Source organism: Lepisosteus oculatus, chromosome 1 (assembly GCF_040954835.1).
Source record: "Lepisosteus oculatus isolate fLepOcu1 chromosome 1, fLepOcu1.hap2, whole genome shotgun sequence".
Taxonomy (NCBI): domain Eukaryota; kingdom Metazoa; phylum Chordata; class Actinopteri; order Semionotiformes; family Lepisosteidae; genus Lepisosteus; species Lepisosteus oculatus.
Genome location: NC_090696.1, coordinates 61924999 through 61948182, shown reverse-complemented (window position 1 = coordinate 61948182; position 23184 = coordinate 61924999). Strand labels below are relative to the sequence as shown.

Genomic DNA, 23184 nt, shown 5'->3' with positions numbered 1-23184 from the left:
ATATGATAATTTTATCGGTGTCTGCAGAGGTTTAAATATGAGCATTTGCACGAGGGATGCAGGCAGTTAACTGAATGCGCAGCAGCTGTGCATGTTTAAAAGTTTGTTTTTTAAAGAATCAGAGCCTGAAAGGAAATAACTTGTACAAGAAGCTTGTTTGAAAACCTTTTTTTTTTTGGCCTTTAGATGCTGTTGGAGGGGAATCACAAAAGGTTTCAGTTTTACATTAAAAGAGACAAAAATGTTATGTGTGTCAGGTGGAGAAAACATGATTTGATTGCCTTGGATACAGACGAAGAAAAAGGATAGCTACCCGTAGTGAGCTTATGCTCTGAGGAGCTATTTAGCTACAATGGAAAGGAGCTGAGATTTCCCTAATGGATACAGTGATTTTGGTAAGATTTAAGACTGAGGTTAGGTACTGTAGGTTCATGGTCTGTGAAAAGGAGAAAATCTATGTTGGAACATCAGGGACATATTGACCACCAGCCTCCTTACCTGTCTACCTTGGTAAAAATGCTCTGTAATTTGTGGCCAGCGTTTTTTGTTCCAGCTGAGCACTGCATCACTGGTACTAACTGATGACTTTAATTAATCTGTATGCTTATCACACAACAAGTTAATGGTTAATGATCCCAGCTTTTAATTTGTCCTGGGTTTCTAAAATACCCGAAATCATAGGTGCAGTTGCCAGCAAATTCAGCACAGAAAACCTTAAACAGCCTCTCCTGCGATTATATTTATTTGTGACTGAACACCTCTTAGCAGGTGAAAAATTTATGACGACTGTTAAAGGAGACACTGTTAATCATTTGGACAATTACTGGAATATTCCTAACTGTCTCTTCTTTAGGGAGTCATTATGGCCTGTTCACTAAGCAAAACACTTCAATGGCTCCTTGCTGCTCCTTTGCATTCTTACAGCATACTGTAGCTTCTAATGTTCCTCATGGGGGAGTGAAGAGCTATAAATGGTCAGACAATTATTCACACTAGTGTCTTCTTTCACATAATAAAGTTATATGTGGACTATGAATGAAAAAATAACTAGTTATTGACTCACGCTGAGAGTACTTTACATATAAATGCAGCATATTTGTAGACTCACTGGTCAAACTGTACTGCTCATCATTTCCTAAAGCTATTAATGCAGTTGTGACACTGTGGCTAAGGATCGCTGCCTGTGGCTGGAAGGTTGCCGGTTCAAATCCCACAGCTGGCAGAGGAATCATACTCAGTTGAGCCTCTGAGCAAGGCCCTTAACCCCAAGTGCACCAGGGGCACTGTATGAATGGCTGACCCTGTGCTGTGACCCCAAGCTTATCTCTCCCCATCTGTGTACCTGTGTGTTTTCATGGAGAGCAAGTTGGGGTACGTGAAAAGTAAACTTTCTAATGCAAGGAACTGTATATGACTAATAAGGTGATCTAATTATCTGTGTGTGCATATTTATAGTTACTGTCCATATTATGAAACTAATGGAAAAATTATCTTCAAAACATGAAAAATGCCCACTGGCTGGCATGGTGGTGCATTGGTTAGCATTGTTGCCTCAAAGCACAGGAGTCCTGTATTCAATTCCAGATCTGGGATGCTATCTGTGTGGGGTTTGTATGTTTTGCCTGTGTTCATGTGTTCCTCTGGGTGCTCTGATTTCCTCCCATGGTCTAAAGATCTACTGTACTGGTAGGTTAATTGGTTTCTGAAAAAATTGGCCCTAGTTTAGGTGTGTGCTTGTCTGTATTTGTGTTAAGATGGTCCACAGCTCAGAAAACAAGGAATGGACCCCATGCAGGTTTCAGGGTCACAAAAATCCTAAAGCAGGAGGCGTGGTGAGGTAGGGACACTGGGCAAGCAGGGATTGGCTACTGCTGTCTGCTTGATCTGCGCCTCTGCTGCACAGGTGAAGTAGGCACTAGAGGTGGGGGTGCCCCCTGGTGGTGGGAAGCTGGAACTGTAACAATTTGTACTGTAGCTATGATGGACTGGCATCCAATCCAGTGTGTATCCTGCTTTGTACCCATCGTTTGATGGGATCCAGCTCCACTGCAATCCTGGATTGGAAGAAGAGTTTAGAAAATGGACAGATGGAGAATGTCCAAAAGGGCAGGTGTGATATGAGCTTTAATAGTTTATACACTACAGAATTCTATCAGAAGTGCGATGTTAATATCAGCTCGAATGAGCTCCTCTAAAAGAACTAAGGCAGAATACAATTGCAACATAACTTGTAGAGGAAGCATGTAAGTCATTCATCCTCATCCCATCTTCACTCTGTGCAAAGAAAAGTGTAACAGCAGCTGAAAGTATAAGATTAAAATTGCTGTTTTTTACCGTAGTATACATAAAAGCCTAAGTTGTTTTATCGAACTTTTGTTGTAGCTTTTGTTGTAGCGAACCATTTTTTAGTTGTAGCTGTCTATAAATTGAACTTGCTGATAGTTGGTCTTCCCACGTGGAAACTGATCCAGTCAAAGTAGTGGGCCACTTTGGTATAGACTCCTGGGTGACCCACAACCCCACACTTCTCTCCCCAGCTGACAACCCCCCACACATAGGACACCCCACTCTTGTCTTTGCAGACCAGAGGACCTCCAGAATCACCCTGGCATGTGTCCACACTCCCATCAAGGGTGCCTGCAAAAATGAACATATTAGCAATAAGCACAAATCACCATTGACAATTCCCTTTCTGTTCAAATACTTCATCTTTAACTCACTTAAAGTCCAGCATGTTAGAGCATCAAAAATCAACTGTTACTGTACCTCAGCAGGCTTTGGGCAACTATTACACTTGGACTGATGCTGCTCAGCCTTTGTACAGCAACATGAAGCTGATATACCGTAGCCTCATGCACAAGGAGCTTTGCCAAGTAATTCAGAAGCAGTGCATGGGGAAAAAATAAACATCAGAAATATATAATATGTTCATATTAGTGTCAGGAGCAAACCAATTGTTTAAGTTGCTCCGTATTTTGTTCTGGGCAGCTGCAGGGAAAGAATGAGGACTAGCTGATATACGCACACTTGCTCACACCCATGTCAATCCAAACAGCAGAATTTAAGAAGGATTTTGCTTCTTGAAAATATTTGTGGTGATTGATATTTACCAGCCTGATATGAATCCAGAGTAAATAAAGTTAGTGTCAGAGTTTACAAGACATAAGAGTCTCACTGTACAATTAGTCCTGTTAAATTAACTTGTTCTTTAATGTTTAATTAAATACGAGTTTTATTTTAGTGTTATTTAATTGGAGGGGAGTTGTGCCAGACTTTTCTGTGCCTGAAGTTATTTATATTGGTGTAATGTAAACTGGGAGAAGTTATTATCAATGAATATTTACTGATATATATATATGATATAGATAATATATATCATTGATATATATATATAGTTACAGTTATATATATATATCATTGTTATGATTTATATAGTTATCATATTATGAATAAATATTTATATGTCCTCTTTAAATATTAGGTATTGAAAAATACAGTTTGGAAACAACATTCTAGACTCTTCCCTCAATTTCAAAGACTACTGCAAAATGTATCTGAAATATTCTAATTCTTGCAAATCAAACAGTAAATGACTGAATTCTAATTATAACAATGTGGGTTTTATCCAACTATAAATTCTAAAATATGATTAAAGGTTAAATTACATTCAGTCTAGAAACCGTTGGTTTGAATATGGGCTATGCTATTAGCTGAGTTAAAGTTATAATAGGTCATGGACAGGATAAAAAGAATGTTTATGTTGAGGTCTAATACAATATTAATATGAAGGTACTGTATGTTTTTTTTGCCTATCCAGCTAATTTTAACAAGTTTTCAGACAAAGCAGTTTCAATAAATAAAGTGCAGAGTAGCAGCCAAGTTTATTTTTTTGCCAAGTTGTCTGAAATAATCATTTTTACTGATTATATGTGTGCAGGTGGGTTGGCGGGACCAGATTCTTGTTATAACAAAGTAATTATGTCTGTTTTATTTTTCACTTATGTTATTATTTTAATATTTGGTGATCTCCAAATACAACGTACGATGTATGAAATGGGCAGCACACAAAAAGGAAAATATTTTTTATACGTTTTGTCTGAAGAATATTTCAGTTCCTTTAAATTTAAATACTTGCAGCCTTGAGACTTGTAGGGAATAAACACAGAAAAGAAAAGATACTGTTATTAAGACAGGAAGTTTGAGTATTATTTCACATATGGACCATTATTCTCTCACCTGCACATTCCATTCCTTTAAAGTACCTGGGTCCATAAATTCCAGAGCAGTTATCGATTATCTCAATGTTAGCCCATTTGAGTGTGTAGACCTTCTTGTTTCCTGAAAACAAATGAATGAAAACATTAACCAGGACAGACCTGCTTGCTTTTCAAGACTTCATCTGTATGGGGGGAGGGTCTAGTATAAATAATGGGTAGCTGTTGCCAGCTTCCAGGGGGTGATTCAATTAAAATTGACTCTGGTTCTTAGTAGTAAAGCAGTAGCACTTTCTAACAAAAGTACACAATTATAAATACTGTAGGGATACAAATAACAGAAGGTAATGGAGACCATATTGATTGTCTGCTTGTCGGTAACCTCTCAGGATTTCGTTTTTCTCAAAGGATTCCAGAGAAGGAGCTACAGTAAAATGGTGATGTAGGAGAGAGTTCCAGAAACTCAAAACTCTTGAGTAAAATAGTACCAGCTATTCTCAGTCAACTCCTTATTACTGCATTAATCCAAATACATGATTGATAAATGCTAATTTAGAAATAAGCAAATTAGATACTTGGTCATAACTCTAGACCTGGCATTTTTCAGGAACCTAGACAATATTTACAAAAGGGGTTTCCTGTGGTGGTCCTGGGGACCCCCACACCAGATGGTTTTTGTCCCACCTGAACAGTTAATTAAATAACTAAACATTTTTCCATCCATTAACTTTCTTACTGCTTAAACTAATACAGGCCGGAGCCTATCCCTGCAAGCAATGGAGCAATTAAAGACCTCAGCTTCGATGAAACCCAGCAGGGGTGTATGACCCATGAGCAGGATGGTAAAAGCTTTATTTACAAGATGTCTGAAGTGGTTTCCCAAGACAACATAGCACAATACCATGGCTTCGGCCCCATCCAGAAATAATGCAGTTGTCTCCAGGTTTAAACTGGTACTCAGACCAGGGCACACAGGCTGATGCAGTAGATGGCGTACGCTCAATGCATTCTGGGAGGTTGTAGATGTTCTTGACTTGAATCAAGGCAATGTCATTCTGGTATGTGGAAGGATTATAATCGGGATGGATTATGACATTCTCCACAGGAAGAGAATCCGTGTAAGTGTCAACTTTCAGCGTGCTCCACACGCCCACCTTGATGCGATACAGCTGTGGTTTAGGCCTAAAAAAAGATGAGAAGAGGAAAAGACTTTCCAACTATTTGAAAGTTTAGTTCAGAAAATTGTACTATAAGGATAATATAGTGTGGTAAAGCAAAATTGAATCACAGTAGGGCTTATCCTATTGCAGTAGAGAGAGCCTTTATTATTCCCAAGGGGTAATTTGTTTTAAAACAGCAGGCAATATAAAAAACCCACAAACAATGCACAAGTACATACACAAAAGAATAATTTGTTAAGCAGGTTTACAACTATAGGTATAAATGGGAACTTACTGTAAACCTTTGTTTTTAGGTTGACAAACCTGTATCTACATTCTGAGGGGAGTAATCTGAATTCATTATACAAAGGGTGAAAGGATCCTCTAGAACAGAATATGTTTTATGCAAAAATCATAACTGATAGACGTGTTCTTATTCCTCAGATTCAGATGTCCCCAAACCAGCAACTCAGGGCAAAGTTAATGTAGGTTCAATAAAAGACTAATAAAACATGACCAACTACAAATTATCAACCTTAAAATTTTCACGCTTCCTTAAGAAAAAGAGACCCCATTGCCCTTTTTCGAAAATAGAATCAATGTTTGCTTAAAAATTAACTTGCACTCCAGTGGTGGTCTGAGGATCTTCCTAAAATCAATTGCTATGTGGCAAACTCATATATAATTGGCCTTTGATCCCACTCATCTGCTTGGAACAAACTAACAATAATAGAGTTGGCTGCAAATTTAATTATGTGTCTTGAATGGTGATACCTCTTACAATCAGAACAAGGAGTAAGGGAGAAAATTTGTTAGACAAAGCATTGTTGACTCTTACCCCCTGAGTTCTATCTGTAAGGAAATCAATAACCCGTCTGACAGGATTGAGATCAAGGCCAAAATTAGACAATAGCTAAAGCAATAAAAACTGAAGAAGCGAGAAATTACCATAGACATTGATTAGGGCAAGTTTTAGTAACCATTGAAATAAATGAAATGGTATTGTAACAAATCTGTATTGTTCCTAAATTCTCAATTAATTAGTTTTGCCATTTTTTTTATTCAGAAGTTAGTCTAAAACAAGGATCACACCTGAAGAAGGCTCCACGGCCGAAACGTTGTGTTCTCTTTCTTCTTTTTTTCAGCATGGAATAAACCTATTACTCGTTCCTAAAACAAGGATGTCAAACTCAATTCTTGGAGCGCATGGTGTCTTGTGGTTTTTGTTCCAACTAAGCTATCAGTTATATATAGTAATATTTCTAACTTTGCTCCAAAGTGTTTTGTAAGTAATTGTACTTTTAATGCAGTGACTGTTTTCAGTCGTCAAATGATAAAAACCTTAAAACATCCCATATACAGTATGTCTACAAAAATAATTAGGTTAATCGGTTAATTGACAACTGAGGTTGAAACAAACACCAGAGGACCCTCCTGGAATTGAGTTTGTCACGCCTAGCTTAAAATAAAATGTATTTATTTTAAAAAGATAGCTTACAAATTGCACCATTTTATTTACCTTACACAGTGAGCTGCAGTAAGCACCCAGCACCCTCCAATATAAATCCCTCCACAGTTAATCTCTCCTTCGTCGTCAATTGCTACCTGCCAAGGGATCTGACCCTGAATAACAACAGGACAAGGAGATAACCCTTCAATAGCTGCATGGCCAATATCATTTTAACAAAAATCACAGTCTTACAATTTTATGAGCATGAATTCTGTTCCACTGTAAATTAATGTGAAAAGTACTGCCTCTCTTTTCTCTACTCAATAAAACCAGAGGTATTTATTGGAATTTGGATCCAAGGGGGACATCGTGGATATAGCTATTGCTTAGGAGGATTTTGCTGGTCTACAACATTTTACACTGGCATAGTTACTGCTAATACAAAATGTCAGCATCACAGACTTTTTGCCTTTCGTTTATAAATGCAACTCAGTTTAATTGGGCCCATAACCAATAAATAGGATACTAAGGTTCTAAGCACAATAAGGCTGTTTTAGAAATCATCTTCTCATAATTCCTATGAGTAATTCTTGTAAATCTTTTGTTACCATCAGAAACTCACAATCCCACCTTCTCTGCCGTATGGCCTCCAAGAAGTCGTTTCTGTCTGACTCCTGTACTATTAGGCTTAGTGTAATTAGATATCCCACACTCCAGAGTAGAAACAGCTTTCCTGGCAGCTTCTACTTCTGAAATGTAACAAATGACCTGAGATGAAGCCATGTCACATTTTGTAAATTGAAAATCCAAATACAATTATTAGAAATAAGAAAATTAATAAAAATATTACCTTCCTTAGTGGTTGCGATAATTTCTGTTAAAGTAATGAAAAACATTTCATAATTATTGTCAAAAGTACTGTAATAACATGTTGTTTGTGTTGTGATGTGTTATTTAATTAAGGCCTTGTAAATTTCATTTAACTGGTTGAAGCAGTTTCTTTTTGTCCATGGCAGCAAATGGAATTATCTTAATAGATTCCATGGGTGTCTCTGAAGCTAAATATTTTCATTTTATACTACATTTACTCAAGGATTTCATGATTCTATAATACCCAGTGCACTCCTTCTGAAATGTAACAGATTACCTGGGATTAAGCCATACTGCACCACATTTGGTAAATTGAAAATTCAAATCAAATTATTAGAAATAAGGAGTTAATAGAAATATTACCTTCCTCAGTGGTTGGGATACTTTCTGTTAAAGTAAAGAAAAACATTTGATTATTACAGTCAATAACATGTTGTTAGTGTTGTGATGCGTTTCGGAATTAAGGCTAATGTATGTTTCATTTATCTGGCTGAAGCACATTCTCTTTCTCCATGGCAGCAAATGGAAATAATTTTAATAGGCACCATGGGTGTCTCTCATAATAAAATATTTTCATTTCATACTGCATTCCCTCAAGTTAATGTGGCTTTATAATTCTATGATGAGCAGCCCACCCCTTGTTAAAAAATAAACACATATTAATGTCAATGTCTCTCATATACAACTTCGTATCACAGACAGCTCTTTCTCAATCTCGCTCTTCACTCCACTTTTAACAAGAGATAATTCATCCTACCTGGCTTAGGGCTCCTGCCTGTTGAAGAGAAAAACAGAATCATAAAAATTACTCACAGTATTTCATTTACAAAATATCCATATAGGTTAAATAAAAAAAATGAAATTAACCAATTGAAAATCTTAAAGACATTTCTTAAAGAATCAAGGACATGACCAGAAATGGAAATTCCAAATAAATAATTGCAGTTGATTTGCATTGCTGATTGCGTTAAAAAAATCCACCCTCCTTCTGGACTGAAATGATATAGCCCTAATCTAATTACAGCCCAGATAGTAAATTTGTCACCATTCTGTTACACATATAGTTAATGGAGCTCAAACAACAAAAAAATACCACATACTGTAGGAATATATACAGTATATTGTGTATATATACAGTATATTAGGCTATAACAGCCTCATCATTGCATGTTGACATGTTTCATCATTAACACAGAACAGTTCTGAAGACACCGTAATATAATCCCAAACGTATGTTTCAGGACTGCTTTAAGACCTGCTAAAATCAGTTTGATTTAATGGTACCACTGAAAAAGTTTAAAAATATTGTCCAATCACTGAAACAGCTAGTTTCACAAAGCCCAGTTAACACTACTCGTGAACAGAATTAATTAATAATTAATCCAACTCTTCAGAATATTTCACCTATGCATTCAGATCATAATTGACAGTCATGTCACTCCATTGCTAACTGTTTCTTCCAACTCATTGTCACAGGGGAGCTGGAGCCTATCCTGGCAAGCAACATGTGCAAGACGGTACACCCTGGACGGGACACCAGTCCATTGCAGGGCACACCCAGTCGTGCACACCCTCACACCGGGGCCAGTTTTCCAAGAAACCAATTAACCAACCAGAATGTTTTCTGACTGTGGAAGGCAACTGGATTATCTGGAGAACATGGAGAGAACATACTCCCATACATGAACCCACCACCCCAGCAATGATAACCACTGCGGCATCGAGCTGCCCATTATTTGAATTCATTGCACTTATTTAAGTGTGCTCTATTGATTTATCAAACAAACCTCTATAAACGATATTAATGGTAACTACATACTGTATAATCATACTTTCTATTGCTATAATTTGTATCCATTGAGAGGAAGTCAGGCAGAGGTGTACACATTACATTAAATTGTACTTAACAAATGTAGTTGAGACTGTATTCCACCATTTCAAGGACAGTTTTGATTCTACAATCCAGTAGAATTCATTAAAGGCCCCCTGCACTTCATTCCTTTTCTCCAATTGCCTGCCAAATGAATTACTATTGTGGCTGTTTGCTTTTATGCATTCATGTGTGGTTCACATAATTTGGCAGCAGGTACCCTGCCACTTGCTTTACTGTCTTGATTGCTGTTCTTTCTCAGGGCGTCAGCTCTCAGACATGATTCAGGACCACAGAGTGATGCAATTGCATTCTGTCTCTTTTCTCCACCATCAACAGACTGCTCAAGCCAAACTGCCCCACCACATTACCTGCCTCATCACAACTTTGCAACACATTCTTAGATTTCTTTAGTTCTAAGATTGACAACATCCGGCATCACATTCTCTCCACTACGGATATAATTTCCACACCTCCTCCCTCCTCATCCAACTTCTCTGGTTCCCGTCTCTCCAGCTTCTCTCTTCTTGACTCAGCATCCCTAAACAAACTAGTTACGCGCTTGAAACCCACCACATCTATTTTAGATCCCATTCCCACCACTTTATTCCAGTCCTGTTTCTCTTCTCTCTGTCCCATTGTCCTCAATATAATACATGAATCCTTGAGCACCGGCATTGTACCAACGGTCCTCAAAACTGCTGCTATTACCCCAGTGCCAAAGAAGCCTAACATGGCTCTCGACAATCTTAACAACTTTCGCCCCATCTCCAACTTACCCTTTCTCTCTAAAATTCTAGAACGTGCTGTCACACTTCAGTTACATAACCACCTCATGACAAACAACCTTTTCGAACCCCTCCAATCTGGCTTCCGTCAACTTCACAGCACAGAAACCACCCTAGTCAAAGTCACCAACGATCTCCTAATAGCTTCTGATTCTGGCTCTCTTTCCATACTCATCCTTCTTGATCTCAGTGCTGCCTTTGACACTGTTGACCATAACATCTTGCTTTCTCGTCTCGAGACTGTGTTTGGAGCCTCTGACACTGCCCTCAAATGGTTTAAGTCTTACCTCACTGATCGCTGTCACTTTGTCTCTCTCAATGGGTACAGGTCTGAAATTGGTCTTGTCAAGTCTGGTGTCCCTCAGGGCTCAATACTGGGCCCCTTGCTCTTCAGCATTTACATGTTCCCACTTGGTCAGCTTTTAAGATCACATGGCCTCAGCTTTCATTTTTACGCTGACGATACTCAAATATACATCCATACCAAACCCGACACTGATGTGGCTGTCTCTATTCTATCTAATTGCATCTCTGACATAAAAATTTGGATGACTCAAAACTTCCTTCATCTTAACTGTGACAAGACTGAAGTCATGCTTATTGGTACCCCCCATCAACTTCGTAAAGCCAGTCCTGTAACCCTGTCTGTAGATGGCTCTGTACTTGAGCTCCAATCAAAATTGAAAAACCTTGGGGTTATATTCGATTCTGGCTTAACATTCGACCCACATGTACAGCATACTGTCAAAACATCTTTTTTTCACCTTAGAAATATCGCAAGACTACGCCCTATGCTATCATTAACTGTGGTTGAAAAGCTGATCAACATATTTGTATTCTCTCGAATTGACTACTGCAATGCTCTGCTCCCTGGGGTATCTAAATCTACTCTGAACAAGCTGCAGTATGTCCAAAATTCAGCAGCCAGAATCCTGACCAGATCTAGTGCAAGTGTTCACATTACTCCTATCCTGGAGTCCTTGCACTGGCTTCCGGTCAAATTCCGCGTAGACTTTAAAATCCTCATGCTCACCTACAAGGCTTTACATGGCTTGGCACCTCAATACCTGTCTGAACTTTTATCGCCCTACTCCCCACCTCGCAACCTCCGCTCTTCAAATTCTGCCCTCCTTACTGTCCCCCAAGCCCGTCTACATTGTATGGGTGACAGGGCCTTCTCCTGCTATGCCCCCAAGCTCTGGAACTCCTTGCCCAAGGATATTAGAGAGTCACCTTCTCTAAACTCCTTCAAATCCAGACTCAAAACCCTCCTTTTCAGAAAAGCCTTTACTTAACTGGTTCCATTCTTCACCCCTCTGCTCTTCTTAATACCATCTTCCACGGTCTCCTCTATTGTTATTGTTGTATTGTTGTAATTATAATTGTGTCCTGTCTTGTGAAATTTTCTTATTTATTGTTGTAGTCTTCTTATTTATTGTTATTGTCATCCTGTAAAGCGCTTTGAGAAGCCACCTTTAAAGGCGCTATATAAAATAAAGTTTATTATTATTATTATTATTAAAGGACTTGTTGACTGGCACTAATTAGACAGCAGTTTTCTCAAACCTTCTCAACAGTGGTTGGAAGGGTGATTTCACCTGCAAAACTAAATGTGTCTGTGCAGGGTTATCCATAGTTTAGAATCACATCTTTTGGAGAAGCTACACCCTGCAGTGCAAACGTGTATGATTCTTAAACATGGTATAAGTGTGTTAATTTGTTTTCTCAGAATAGGCACTTCATGTAATCATCAATTCATTCTGGAATTATACAACCTAGGTTGATTAAGCAAAAACCTATTCTCACACATTCAAATTTTGACATGGGTAGAGATCATTGTTCTATGACTGGAGTGCAAATAATACCATGCTATTAGACCAGCATCCACCCAACTGTGGTCAACTTTGCAACAGCACTGCAGGAAAAAAGCACAATCATTCTTGCTTTCATTCATTCACATATTTGTTATGACACAGGCAACATCCTTGGTAAGCAGCCAGAAAGAGATTGTGCTTTCTAATGTCATTTTACCAAAGTTCACATTGCTTTCTTCTGTATACTCATCGTCTCCTCCTATGCAGTCCATCACTCCATCCTTCTTGGCTTGATTTGGGATGCACACGTCTGAACTACAATGGAATCCTCCTGGTCGGCATTCTGGTTAAAATATCAGAACGTACCAGGCATTACAATACGGGAATGTAGTATACAGAAACCTACCATGTAAACTTGAAATTCACATCACAAAAATAGGATTTGTCCAACTTCTACCTCTATGTCTAAGATACAAACATATGGTCTGCCTGAGCATCTCTACCAAACAAGTTTCATAAAAAAAGACTTTTGTTTTCTACAATGTGTTTTCTCAAACAATTACAATCGTCATAAAAGTATTTTTCAAGCCATACTGACATCAATTAGGAAGGTACACTTCATAATAACACACATAATTCGGTATCAGTGATGTGTGCTCAGCCATAACGCGTGAAAGAAATGTGTATTAAATTATTCATGAAGAGCCTTGAACTGTGTCAGATACAGGTGCAATAGCTTAAACGCACCCTGCCAGCTCTACCTTCTTTCTCATCTGCCTATAGGGCTAAGATTTTCCAGGGCACTCCATACAGTAATTCAAATGAATTGACATCATACAGAACGTGATTGAACACTCTGCACACAGAACTCAGTTTACTCTATATGTACCTTTGTATGGGTTTCAAATAATAAATAATAGTATAGTACAGTGTCATGAGGTCTTGAATAGTCAATGTGTGATTCACAGTTGAGAATCCTATATAGTCTGTAAACACTGGAGTATCCCAGCCAACCGTGGTGGGAAGTGTTTCTGGAATACCAGATAATGGAGAGAAAAGGAGTTGCCTTACTTTTGCAGCAGACTTCATCACTCCTGTCTCCACAATCATTGGTCCCATCACAGGTTCTGTTGAGGTCAATGCACTTCCCATTGACACACCTGAATTCAAAATTTGTACAATCTACAGAAAGAGCAAAGAAGGCCATATCATTAATGTACTCCTGAATTATCTAGCCACGGCTTTCAGGGAACATTCCAGCAATAGCTGTGATAAAACTGCTTTTTATTTCTATGAACATGTGGCTTAATTCGAAGATTGTTTAAAGAATTTAAAGACTATTTAACCTAGAATTATAATTAATGCTGGATTTTACCTGACTGTCACATTATTTGCACAAATGTGAATATACACATAAATGATCTGAGCGGGGCCAGTGACTTCCTTATGTTTTAAAGTGAGAGATGGTGACTTCTTGAAAGACAGAATTGACACCTATGTTGAAATGGGAGACATGTCAAATGGTTTCAGAGCACTCAAGCTCTACTAAAAGGTACAAAATCCCCCATCCACTTTAGAAATAATACAAAACTGCAAAAAAAGACTGAGAAAAATGTAATCTTAGGAGGTTGTGCATTCATCTTGAGCAAAGGAGATGCTGTTTGAATAGATCATTGTACTTCAGAATACCTTCCAGCACTTTGAAGAATCATATTATTACAGCCCTATCCTTGTAAATTTACCTTTAAACTGGTATCACCCGTAATTCAAGCTTTAACCTTAGACTACCCCTAATGATGTCCTGAAATTAGCTCAACCCTACATTTACCACTCAAGACCATTTCCTAGACTAACCATAACCCTAACCCTGACATCTTACTCTCAGCCTAACCCTGAAATCCACTGTACACTAATCCAGGTGCAAAATCTAACCTGATCCCTAATCCTAGTATTTAAAATCTTTTTTGCAATTACAAGTTCCAACTCAAATCGAACCTTAAATATAATTCCTTAACTGAGACCCTAAACATGAATTTACTCCTAAATCCTTGTCTAAACCTTAAGAATGCGACTAATCATTAACATAGTTCAAAATAATTGTACCCCTACCATTAGTAGATTTGAGCATAACCAATGTACAGTAGCCATTGTTCATACCCTAAACCTTAATCAAACCTTAAAACTCAGCCTAACCCTAACCTTAGACTCAACAACCGACCCCACAATGATATTAGATCTCTGTATTATTATGTACAGATTCAATACAGTACAACTATTGGTTAGATAAATGGCTACTAAAATTTAGGTTAGAGTACAAGCTTTTAATGACAGTGTCAGATTTTGTGCCTTAGAAATCCTGTTTCAAAAAAACACAAAAAATACATACTCTTAATTCTATTATAACAGTTGACTGTAGCAATCGTGGATTCTGTATCAGTATTGTCAGTCTTGTAAAAGGTGCACTCTGCAAGTGAGCTCTCTTCCCCAGTGCACCGTACATGTATACACTGTTTTGATAATCCAGACTGATGTTCAATTTCTTCATGTTTCACAACTGAGGCTGCTTCTGCACCTCTGGAGGACAGAAAAAGAGTAAGTCAAAGTACAGTATAGATATACTTCAGGCTCTGAGCCTAACTCTGAAAATAACCCAAATCACAACCTCACAGCTAATACAGATCTAACCCCCAAACAATTATTCCTTACCCAAATCATAAGTGTAAAACTGAACTGATTATTAAAAAAATAACATTAAAACAGTAACGGAGGAAAGAAAGGAAGAATATTGCAGTTCCAAATCCTTAGGCACAGAGAAGCATGAACAAGACTTACTTTTCTTCCCTTTTCACATTTCTGCAGGCAACATTAGCTTCTGCTATTGTCCAGCGACTTCCACAAATAAGAAAGGTCTCGTTTCTCCTCTCCACTTTCAACACATTTTTAGGGCCCAAGCTACAGTCAAATAATTTACCTAAGAGGTAAAATACATTCAGTGAGATCCAATGTCATCATAGACCTTCTTGGAATGACATTGTGACAGGTGTCACTAAATCATGTTTTAGCACATTTGTTGTATTTTTGTGGATATAATTTTGGCCAAGACTATCTTGTAATAAATTTCCATTTATTGGCATGCCACAAAAGTGACAATGAAAAATCTTGAAAATGAGCAGAATTACTGACTACTAATTTTTAATTGACTCAGTAATTTAGAAATCATAGCAACAAGGGAAGTCTGTAATGGATTTATGTCTAACCATTGATAACAGTTGTATTTTCCCATATTTCTAACATAGAATGGGAATTCAAGAATGTATTTTATGAAAATTCATGTAATTTGAAACGGTTTATTATGTAAGATTATTTAATTAGATCAAGGACTCCTCATAACCACCTTCAATTTATTTTACTTAGTGAGCTCTGAACCCATCAATTAATCTTTTATGTTTGGACATAACCAATATTTCCTGCTCAGACTCCTGTAAGAAATGATCCTGTAACATGCATTTCTACAACCTTTGGCAGTTTTGTAACTACCAGGTATAAAACTAAACCTGGTAAATTCCATCAAGACTCATGTGACATAATGGAGACTGAATAAATCATCTATAGAACTGTTTTTTGGTGAATGGAAATTCAAACTCCTTACACAGAACAATTACTGGATATCGAATAGCTGATATTTGGCTCAGTGCTGCTACCTCACATGTCTTGGGGCTTGGGATCAGGTTCAGACCGAGGAACCTGTGTTCCTCTATGTGGCATTTAAATATCCTCCTTGTGTTTAAATGTTTTTTCACCAAGTTTCTTCAATTTCCTCCTAATATGACATGGGTTGACTGGGTTAATTGGTGTCTCCAAACTGTTCCTGTATGTGTGTATCCTGTACAAGGTATGGTCCTGTCTTGTACTCTATGCTTCCTGGAGGGGCTGTAGGTTTTTCCCTTACTAAGCAGCTTTCTGATAATGGATGAACAGATGGAGATTTAAGCCCACTTCTCAATGAGATCATTTTGAATGACAAAGCTGTTCTAGAAACACTGTGCTACTTGGAAACAGATTTGTACCTTTACATCATCATAATAAAAGTGTTTGAAATCTAAAGCTATTTTGAGTGGGGGCAAAGTGGCAACCATGACTTTAGAAATGTAGTTTGTAACAGTTAAATGAACAACTTCAAAGCTCTGCACAAAGAATATACTATAGTTCTGACAAAAACTTATGAAAACCTTATGAAATTTAACCATGATATAACAGAAATTGAAGAGCTTACTGGATGTGTTAATTTGATGTTAAGAGCGTGCTTCTGGAGTGGCTCAACGAGTAAAGGTACTGACTCAAAAGCACAGGTCAGGCTCTATGCCTCAGATGACTCTGGCTTGAACCTAGGCTGTGTCACAGGCAGACCAGGACTGAGGTTTCCCCAACCAGTACAATACAATTGGCAGAGAGTAGAGTGGGTCCAAGTTGACTTGGGTTTCCTTGATTCTCTGGCAAACAGCAGCTTCTGTAGCTTTGTTAGCTGTTTACAGACCAAAGTGACATCAGTGCAACAGATGCTGCTGCTTCCAATTAGCACCCCTCCTGTCAGGCACTGGGGAACATACAGTACAGACGTTAAAAGATGGATGGCTCTGACAGGCCTCTGACGATTCCAAATTGGATAAATTACAACTAAATAAAGAATTGCACATTTTTATTTTTTAATATGTACTGCTGTAATGCTGCCTGAAATTAGAGGGTCAGGAAGCAATTTGAAACACATTCCTAGGAGCAGGGGTGAGAGTTAAATGTTGTTAAATGTTGACCCTTACTTTTGCATTCGGGGCCAAAGTGAGAAAACAGCACGTCCTTTTTGATGCAGCCTAGGGCCTTCACCTGGCAGAAGGACCTGTACTCCCTTTTATCAGTGCCGCAGGCTGGTTTTGTAGCCTTGGGACACTGGTAAGGAAGCTTGCAGATACATTCCCCATTAAGACATCGCATCCAGGGGGGGCAGAAAACTTTCTGACATGACAAGCGACTGAAGCCTTTTGTCCCACACGTCTCCCGATCTAGGTACTCATCCTGTAGTACTTTAGCGGGAATGATTTTTGTAGAAGCAGCCGTTGTTGTAATCTGAGTATTTGGACGATCCAATGGATGCGAGGGAACATTATCTTCAGGTTGGCTTTCCTGTGAATGACAGTATGGTGTGTTTACACAAAACTGAAACCGCTCTTTGACGTAGAGGTACAAGTAGAAATACACAGAGAAAAGCCTTAGAATAGAATTTCTCACCTGAATGTCTTAGAGCAGTGGTCTCTAACATTGATCCAGGGGTTTTAATCAAATAGGTTTTATAAGTGGGGTAAATCATTTATATCTTATATAGCCGGCAGCTACAGTATATCACTCTGCAACTCATAAATGGGAACTCAGTGAAGCTCAGCAGGTGTGAGCCTGTCCAGTATCTGGATAGGAGACTTCCTGGGAATGCTAAGGTTGTTGCTGGGAGAGATCTTAGTGGTACCAGTAGGGGGCACACACCCTGTGGTCTATGTGGGTCCTTATACCCAAGTATAGTGATGGGACATTATACAGTAAAAAAGGTGCCATCTTCTGATGAGACCTAAAACTGAGGTCCTGACTCTCTGTGATCATTAAAAATTTTAGGGTTCTTCTTGAAAAGAGTTGGGGTGTTACCCAAATTTCCCCCACTCTGACTGGAGGGTCCACAATATATAAGTGTAAGGATTTTTATTGTATATGGATTGCAGACATTTATAAGATTGATTGGGATTCTTTATTGAATTGTAGCTGAAGAATATTTAGAAGTTTGTACAGATGAGTTAAAAAAAATCAGATTAAACAAATCACCTACTTGATTTACACAATTAAATTAGTCAGTTTAGAAAATTGTTATCTATAACCTGCTACAGCCACTCCCTGGCTGTTTTGTAAGAGTTAGGTCCAACAAGTTTTTACATAACCTAGATCTTATGTAAGTAGGGAGCACTTCTTTCTTAGTCCTTCAACAATAAGGTATCACAAAGGGGGTTAGAGAGCAAGAGAAAGAATATGGCAGAAGCTAGCCGATAGAGACAAATTAAACTTACTTCCTATATACTGTAGAAAGAAATGAAATAATGATTAATAAAAAAAAACATTTTAAAATAAATAACAACCAAATATACTGTAGCATACACTTAAGCAGTATACAGTAGAATAAATGAGAGAGCATTAACTTTTGCACTGTTCACTAAACACAAAATAAAATATATGGTAAAATAAATTAATAAACTCACTTGGGTGCTTCCCCAACAACATGGATTACTCCCAATTTCCAGTATTTGGTTGTCACATGTGTGTGAAAGTGAAGCTGAAGTGTAAAACAGCCCTGGTGGAGAGGAACTTGCTACACGGAAGTAACAGAAACTTTCCTAAACTCCAAATTGTACAAGTTGAGTCTTACAAAACCTGTGGAGGAGGTAAGCACTGGGGATCTCTGGGACCCCCACTGGAGACTCCAGCCTTCGGGTTAATTTTATTGTGAGGCTGAGAGTGACCCCTAGCCTAACAGATTTAATTTGTGCTGCTGGTTTCCAGAGACGATCAACTGTTTCAGACGCAAACCTCACAGTCCAGTCAAACATTAAGCTACTTTGTCAATCTACCATATGCATATATACATACCACTTTTGCAAAACTAGTAATTCCAGTACTATTTTGCACCACTAAAGCACAGACTACCAAATTTTAGAACAGCTTTTACCATACAGCAGTGTGCATCCTTAAAGGGGAACTGCCTTGATATTTTTGTATTTTGGGGTTAGTAAGAAAACAGCACTGATGAGTACTAAATAAAACTAAAATGTACACAGTAAAACCTCCAATTTACATCTCAAAATAGACTAAATTTGTGAGAAATTGGAACTGCAATTCCACCTTAAGACCTAACAGCAATGCCTTAGAATTCAATGCACCTCTACATTGTACTTGTGACTTTAGATACCATATATTTGTTGTTTTGTTTGTATATTTTCAGAACATACTATTGTGTAATGTACTGTCTACATTGTGTATTGTACTGTGCATGTCCAGAGAGAACAGCACAAATAGGAATCCCACTGTACATGTACAGTGCCTTGCGAAAGTATTCGGCCCCCTTGAACTTTTCAACCTTTTGCCACATTTCAGGCTTCAAACATAAAGATATAAATTTTTTATTTCATGTGAAGAATCACCAACAAGTGGGACACAATTGTGAAGTGGAACGAAATCTATTGGATTTTTGAAACTTTTTTAACTAATAAAAAAAATGAAAAGTGGGGCGTGCAAAATTATTCGGCCCCCTTGCGTTAATACTTTGTAGAGCCACCTTTTGCTGCGATTACAGCTGCAAGTCGCTTGGGGCATGTCTCTATCAGTTTTGCACATCGAGAGACTGAAATTCTTGCCCATTCTTCCTTGCAAAACAGCTCGAGCTCAGTGAGGTTGGATGGAGAGCGTTTGTGAACAGCAGTTTTCAGCTCTTTCCACAGATTCTCGATTGGATTCAGGTCTGGACTTTGACTTGGCCATTCAAACACCTGGATACGTTTATTTGTGAACCATTCCTTTGTAGATTTTGCTGTATGTTTGGGATCATTGTCTTGTTGGAAGATAAATCTCCGTCCCAGTTTCAGGTCTTTTGCAGACTCCAACAGGTTTTCATCCAGAATGGTCCTGTATTTGGCTGCATCCATCTTCCCCTCAATTTTAACCATCTTCCCTGTCCCTGCTGAAGAAAAGCAGGCCCAAACCATGATGCTGCCACCACCATGTTTGACAGTGGGGATGGTGTGTTGAGGGTGATGAGCTGTGTTGCTTTTACGCCAAACATATCGTTTTGCATTGTGGCCAAAAAGTTCGATTTTGGTTTCATCTGACCAGAGCACCTTCTTCCACATGTTTGGGGTGTCTCCCAGGTGGCTTGTGGCAAACTTTAGACGAGACTTTTTATGGATATCTTTGAGAAATGGCTTTCTTCTTGCCACTCTTCCACAAAGGCCAGATTTGTGCAGTGTAAGACTGATTGTTGTCCTATGGACAGACTCTCCCACCTCAGCTGTAGTTCTCTGCAGTTCATCCAGAGTGATCATGGGCCTCTTGGCTGCATCTCTGATCAGTCTTCTCCTTGTCTGAGCTGAAAGTTTAGAGGGACGGCCAGGTCTTGGTAGATTTGCAGTGGTCTGATACTCCTTCCATTTCAAGATGATCGCTTGCACAGTGCTCCTTGGGATGTTTGAAGCTTGGGAAATCTTTTTGTATCCAAATCCGGCTTTAAACTTCTCCACAACAGTATTACGGACCTGCCTGGTGTGTTCCTTGGTCTTCATGATGCTCTCTGCGCTTTCAACAGAACCTTGAGACTATCACAGAGCAGGTGCATTTATACAGAGACTTGATTACACACAGGTGGATTCTATTTATCACCATCAGTCATTTAGGACAACATTGGATCATTCAGAGATCCTCGCTGAACTTCTGGAGTGAGTTTGCTGCACTGAAAGTAAAGGGGCCGAATAATTTTGCACGCCCCACTTTTCATTTTTTTATTAGTTAAAAAAGTTTCAAAAATCCAATAGATTTCGTTCCACTTCACAATTGTGTCCCACTTGTTGGTGATTCTTCACATAAAATAAAAAATTTATATCTTTATGTTTGAAGCCTGAAATGTGGCAAAAGGTTGAAAAGTTCAAGGGGGCCGAATACTTTCGCAAGGCACTGTACATATGGCAAATAAACCCCTATATCTATAAGTAGGTCCTCAGAAGACTTAAGACAAGCATAGGCTAGTGGCTCTTCTATTTTTAATCCCAGTAGCTCAGACAGAAAATGGTGAGTGGATAGAGACAAAAAGTGACCAAGGTTACCCAAGCAATTCTCCTCCACCGACGAGCTTGTGTCGGGCCATCTCCAGTGATAGTGTTACTGGAGGTAAAACCAGGCCTGTATTTCCTTGAAAAGCACTCCCATGCGTGCACATTAGCAAATTACCACTCATTACAACCTTTACTGTAATATGTACATCAGGTCTCATTGCAGTCATGTACAGTGTTTGAATGGGATAGGTATGCTTTTACTTGTTCTATTACAGCACCATATGTGAAGGTTTTTTTCAATTTTTTCCCTTGCAGAAAATTAAACCCATTTGACAAATATGAAAGACAAGGAAAACAAAATGGATATATTTTCTAATGCACTGCTATATGGATGATAAAATGTTTTGTATTGTACTGAAAAAACAGGAATAAATGTGAACTATGAACTCTAATCTGCGCCGTCTCTGTCAGTCATCCAAAATGATTTCAGATTTTATCAGTGTTCACTAACCTCTATTGCTCCAAAAGTAAACACGAAAAATCCCTGACAAACATTAGCTACAGTAAACAGCTCTCTCTCAGCCTCATACCGATTTTTGTGGTAAAAAGATACGACATCAACCACATTCTGCAAGCTACCCTTGCTAACCTAAGCTGAACCTCACCTGAAATACAGCATACTTATTGGGGATACAGTATACTTACAGGAGTACTTCAAAAAACTTAAAACGTTTAAAACATGACAGAAATATTGCAGTATTTATATATATAAAATTTAAAAATAAACATTATACAAGTACATACAAATATTTAAATAAAATTAATAAAATATGCTTTGAACATTAGAAATTCTTAAATCTCATATTCTTAAATATGAATCCATCTCTCTGTGCCTTGCGTAATACATTATTCCACACTCACAGCATGTTAAGGAAAACACATGACAACAGCCAATGTATGCAAAGACGTTTTCTTTAGATCAGAACTTTGGCTGTGACTCAGCCTATATAACTTATCAGAAAAACACACACAAAAAGGTGAAAACTTAAACCTAAGACATTTTTTTTTCTGTCTGAACTTAGGGAAACATATTTTGACCAAAACACTTTTTCAAATCATTTTGGTAGCTCTAATTATTGGCTGTAATAATGATAAACCATTACCACAAATGCTTTTGTCCGAAGAGCTTTACAACACCAGTGACTGGTCTAGAGCCCTTACCTCTAGGATTCAAAAGGAGAGTATGTAACTTGCTTAGGAAAGCAAAGAGTGAGTCAGTGGAAAAATAGTGCTTTGAACCAGATTCCACTGGTTTCAAGTCTGCTAGACTACATACTAAAGATGTATGAATGAATAATATGCATTAATTAAAAAAAACCTATAACTGCACCATAATGGATCATAAGCTTGCCTGTTCATACAAAAACAATCTATTGTGATACTGGTCCACATCTCATTCACAATTTGACATACAGTACCACAAAGTCAATATATCTCTTACCCAGGTGCAATTCACTCTTAAATACAGTACACAAGTTTAAACTCTGCAAACTTACTGTCCTCCCATTGCCAATAAACAGCAAATTCAAGAAGTGAAGAAAGACCAGTTTCATTGTTGCTCAGTATGCATGAAGATCCCCTCTGTCTTCACTTGGAACTGTGGCACTGAGCAGAATTAATGATTATCTGTTATCAATACAGAGCAATGTAATGTGCTGACGCTGGGAGCAAGGACCTTACACTTTTGTTTGAGGTAGGTAAGTTAAGCTCTGCCAGTAACTCATCCTCTACAATTTTATTGATTTACCTTGTCTTTTGCTCTGCTGCACAAGTTACTCATGTACAGTATACACACATGCAGTCATGAAGAAAAGGTACTTTCACATATTATCCACTATATTCCCTTATCCTAAACCATTGATGCAATAACCAAAAATCACAAGGACAGGAATTCAAAAAAATATTTAAATTAAAACACTGACTACAAATTTGGACTTAAGATAGTTTTACAAACAGAAAGTCTATCAGAAAGAGTAAAATGGGTCAACATTTTAGATTCCTGACCCAAGCCTGAACCATACCAATTCACCCTAGTGTTATTTGCAGAAGGTAGGTTATTCAGCATAAAATACTTAATAAAAGTATTAACAGCTAATTTATACATTTGCTGGA

General features: G+C 38.1%; 1 protein-coding gene across 1 annotated transcript; it reads right to left on the bottom strand.

Annotated features, from left to right (window-relative positions):
- Positions 1 to 2106: 2106 nt before the first annotated feature.
- On the bottom strand, positions 2107 to 22734 carry cfi (complement factor I). Its single transcript, XM_015345170.2, has 14 exons — positions 22569 to 22734; positions 16981 to 17341; positions 14999 to 15137; positions 14553 to 14740; positions 13238 to 13348; positions 12384 to 12509; positions 8452 to 8469; positions 8058 to 8081; positions 7675 to 7698; positions 7455 to 7573; positions 6894 to 6997; positions 5116 to 5396; positions 4237 to 4338; positions 2107 to 2637 (listed from the first exon to the last, which is right to left on the bottom strand). The coding sequence occupies exons 1-14, from the start codon at positions 22623 to 22625 to the stop codon at positions 2420 to 2422; spliced, it is 1872 nt and encodes a 623-aa protein (XP_015200656.2). The 5' UTR covers positions 22626 to 22734; the 3' UTR covers positions 2107 to 2419.
- Between the last annotated feature and the right edge of the window lie 450 nt (positions 22735 to 23184).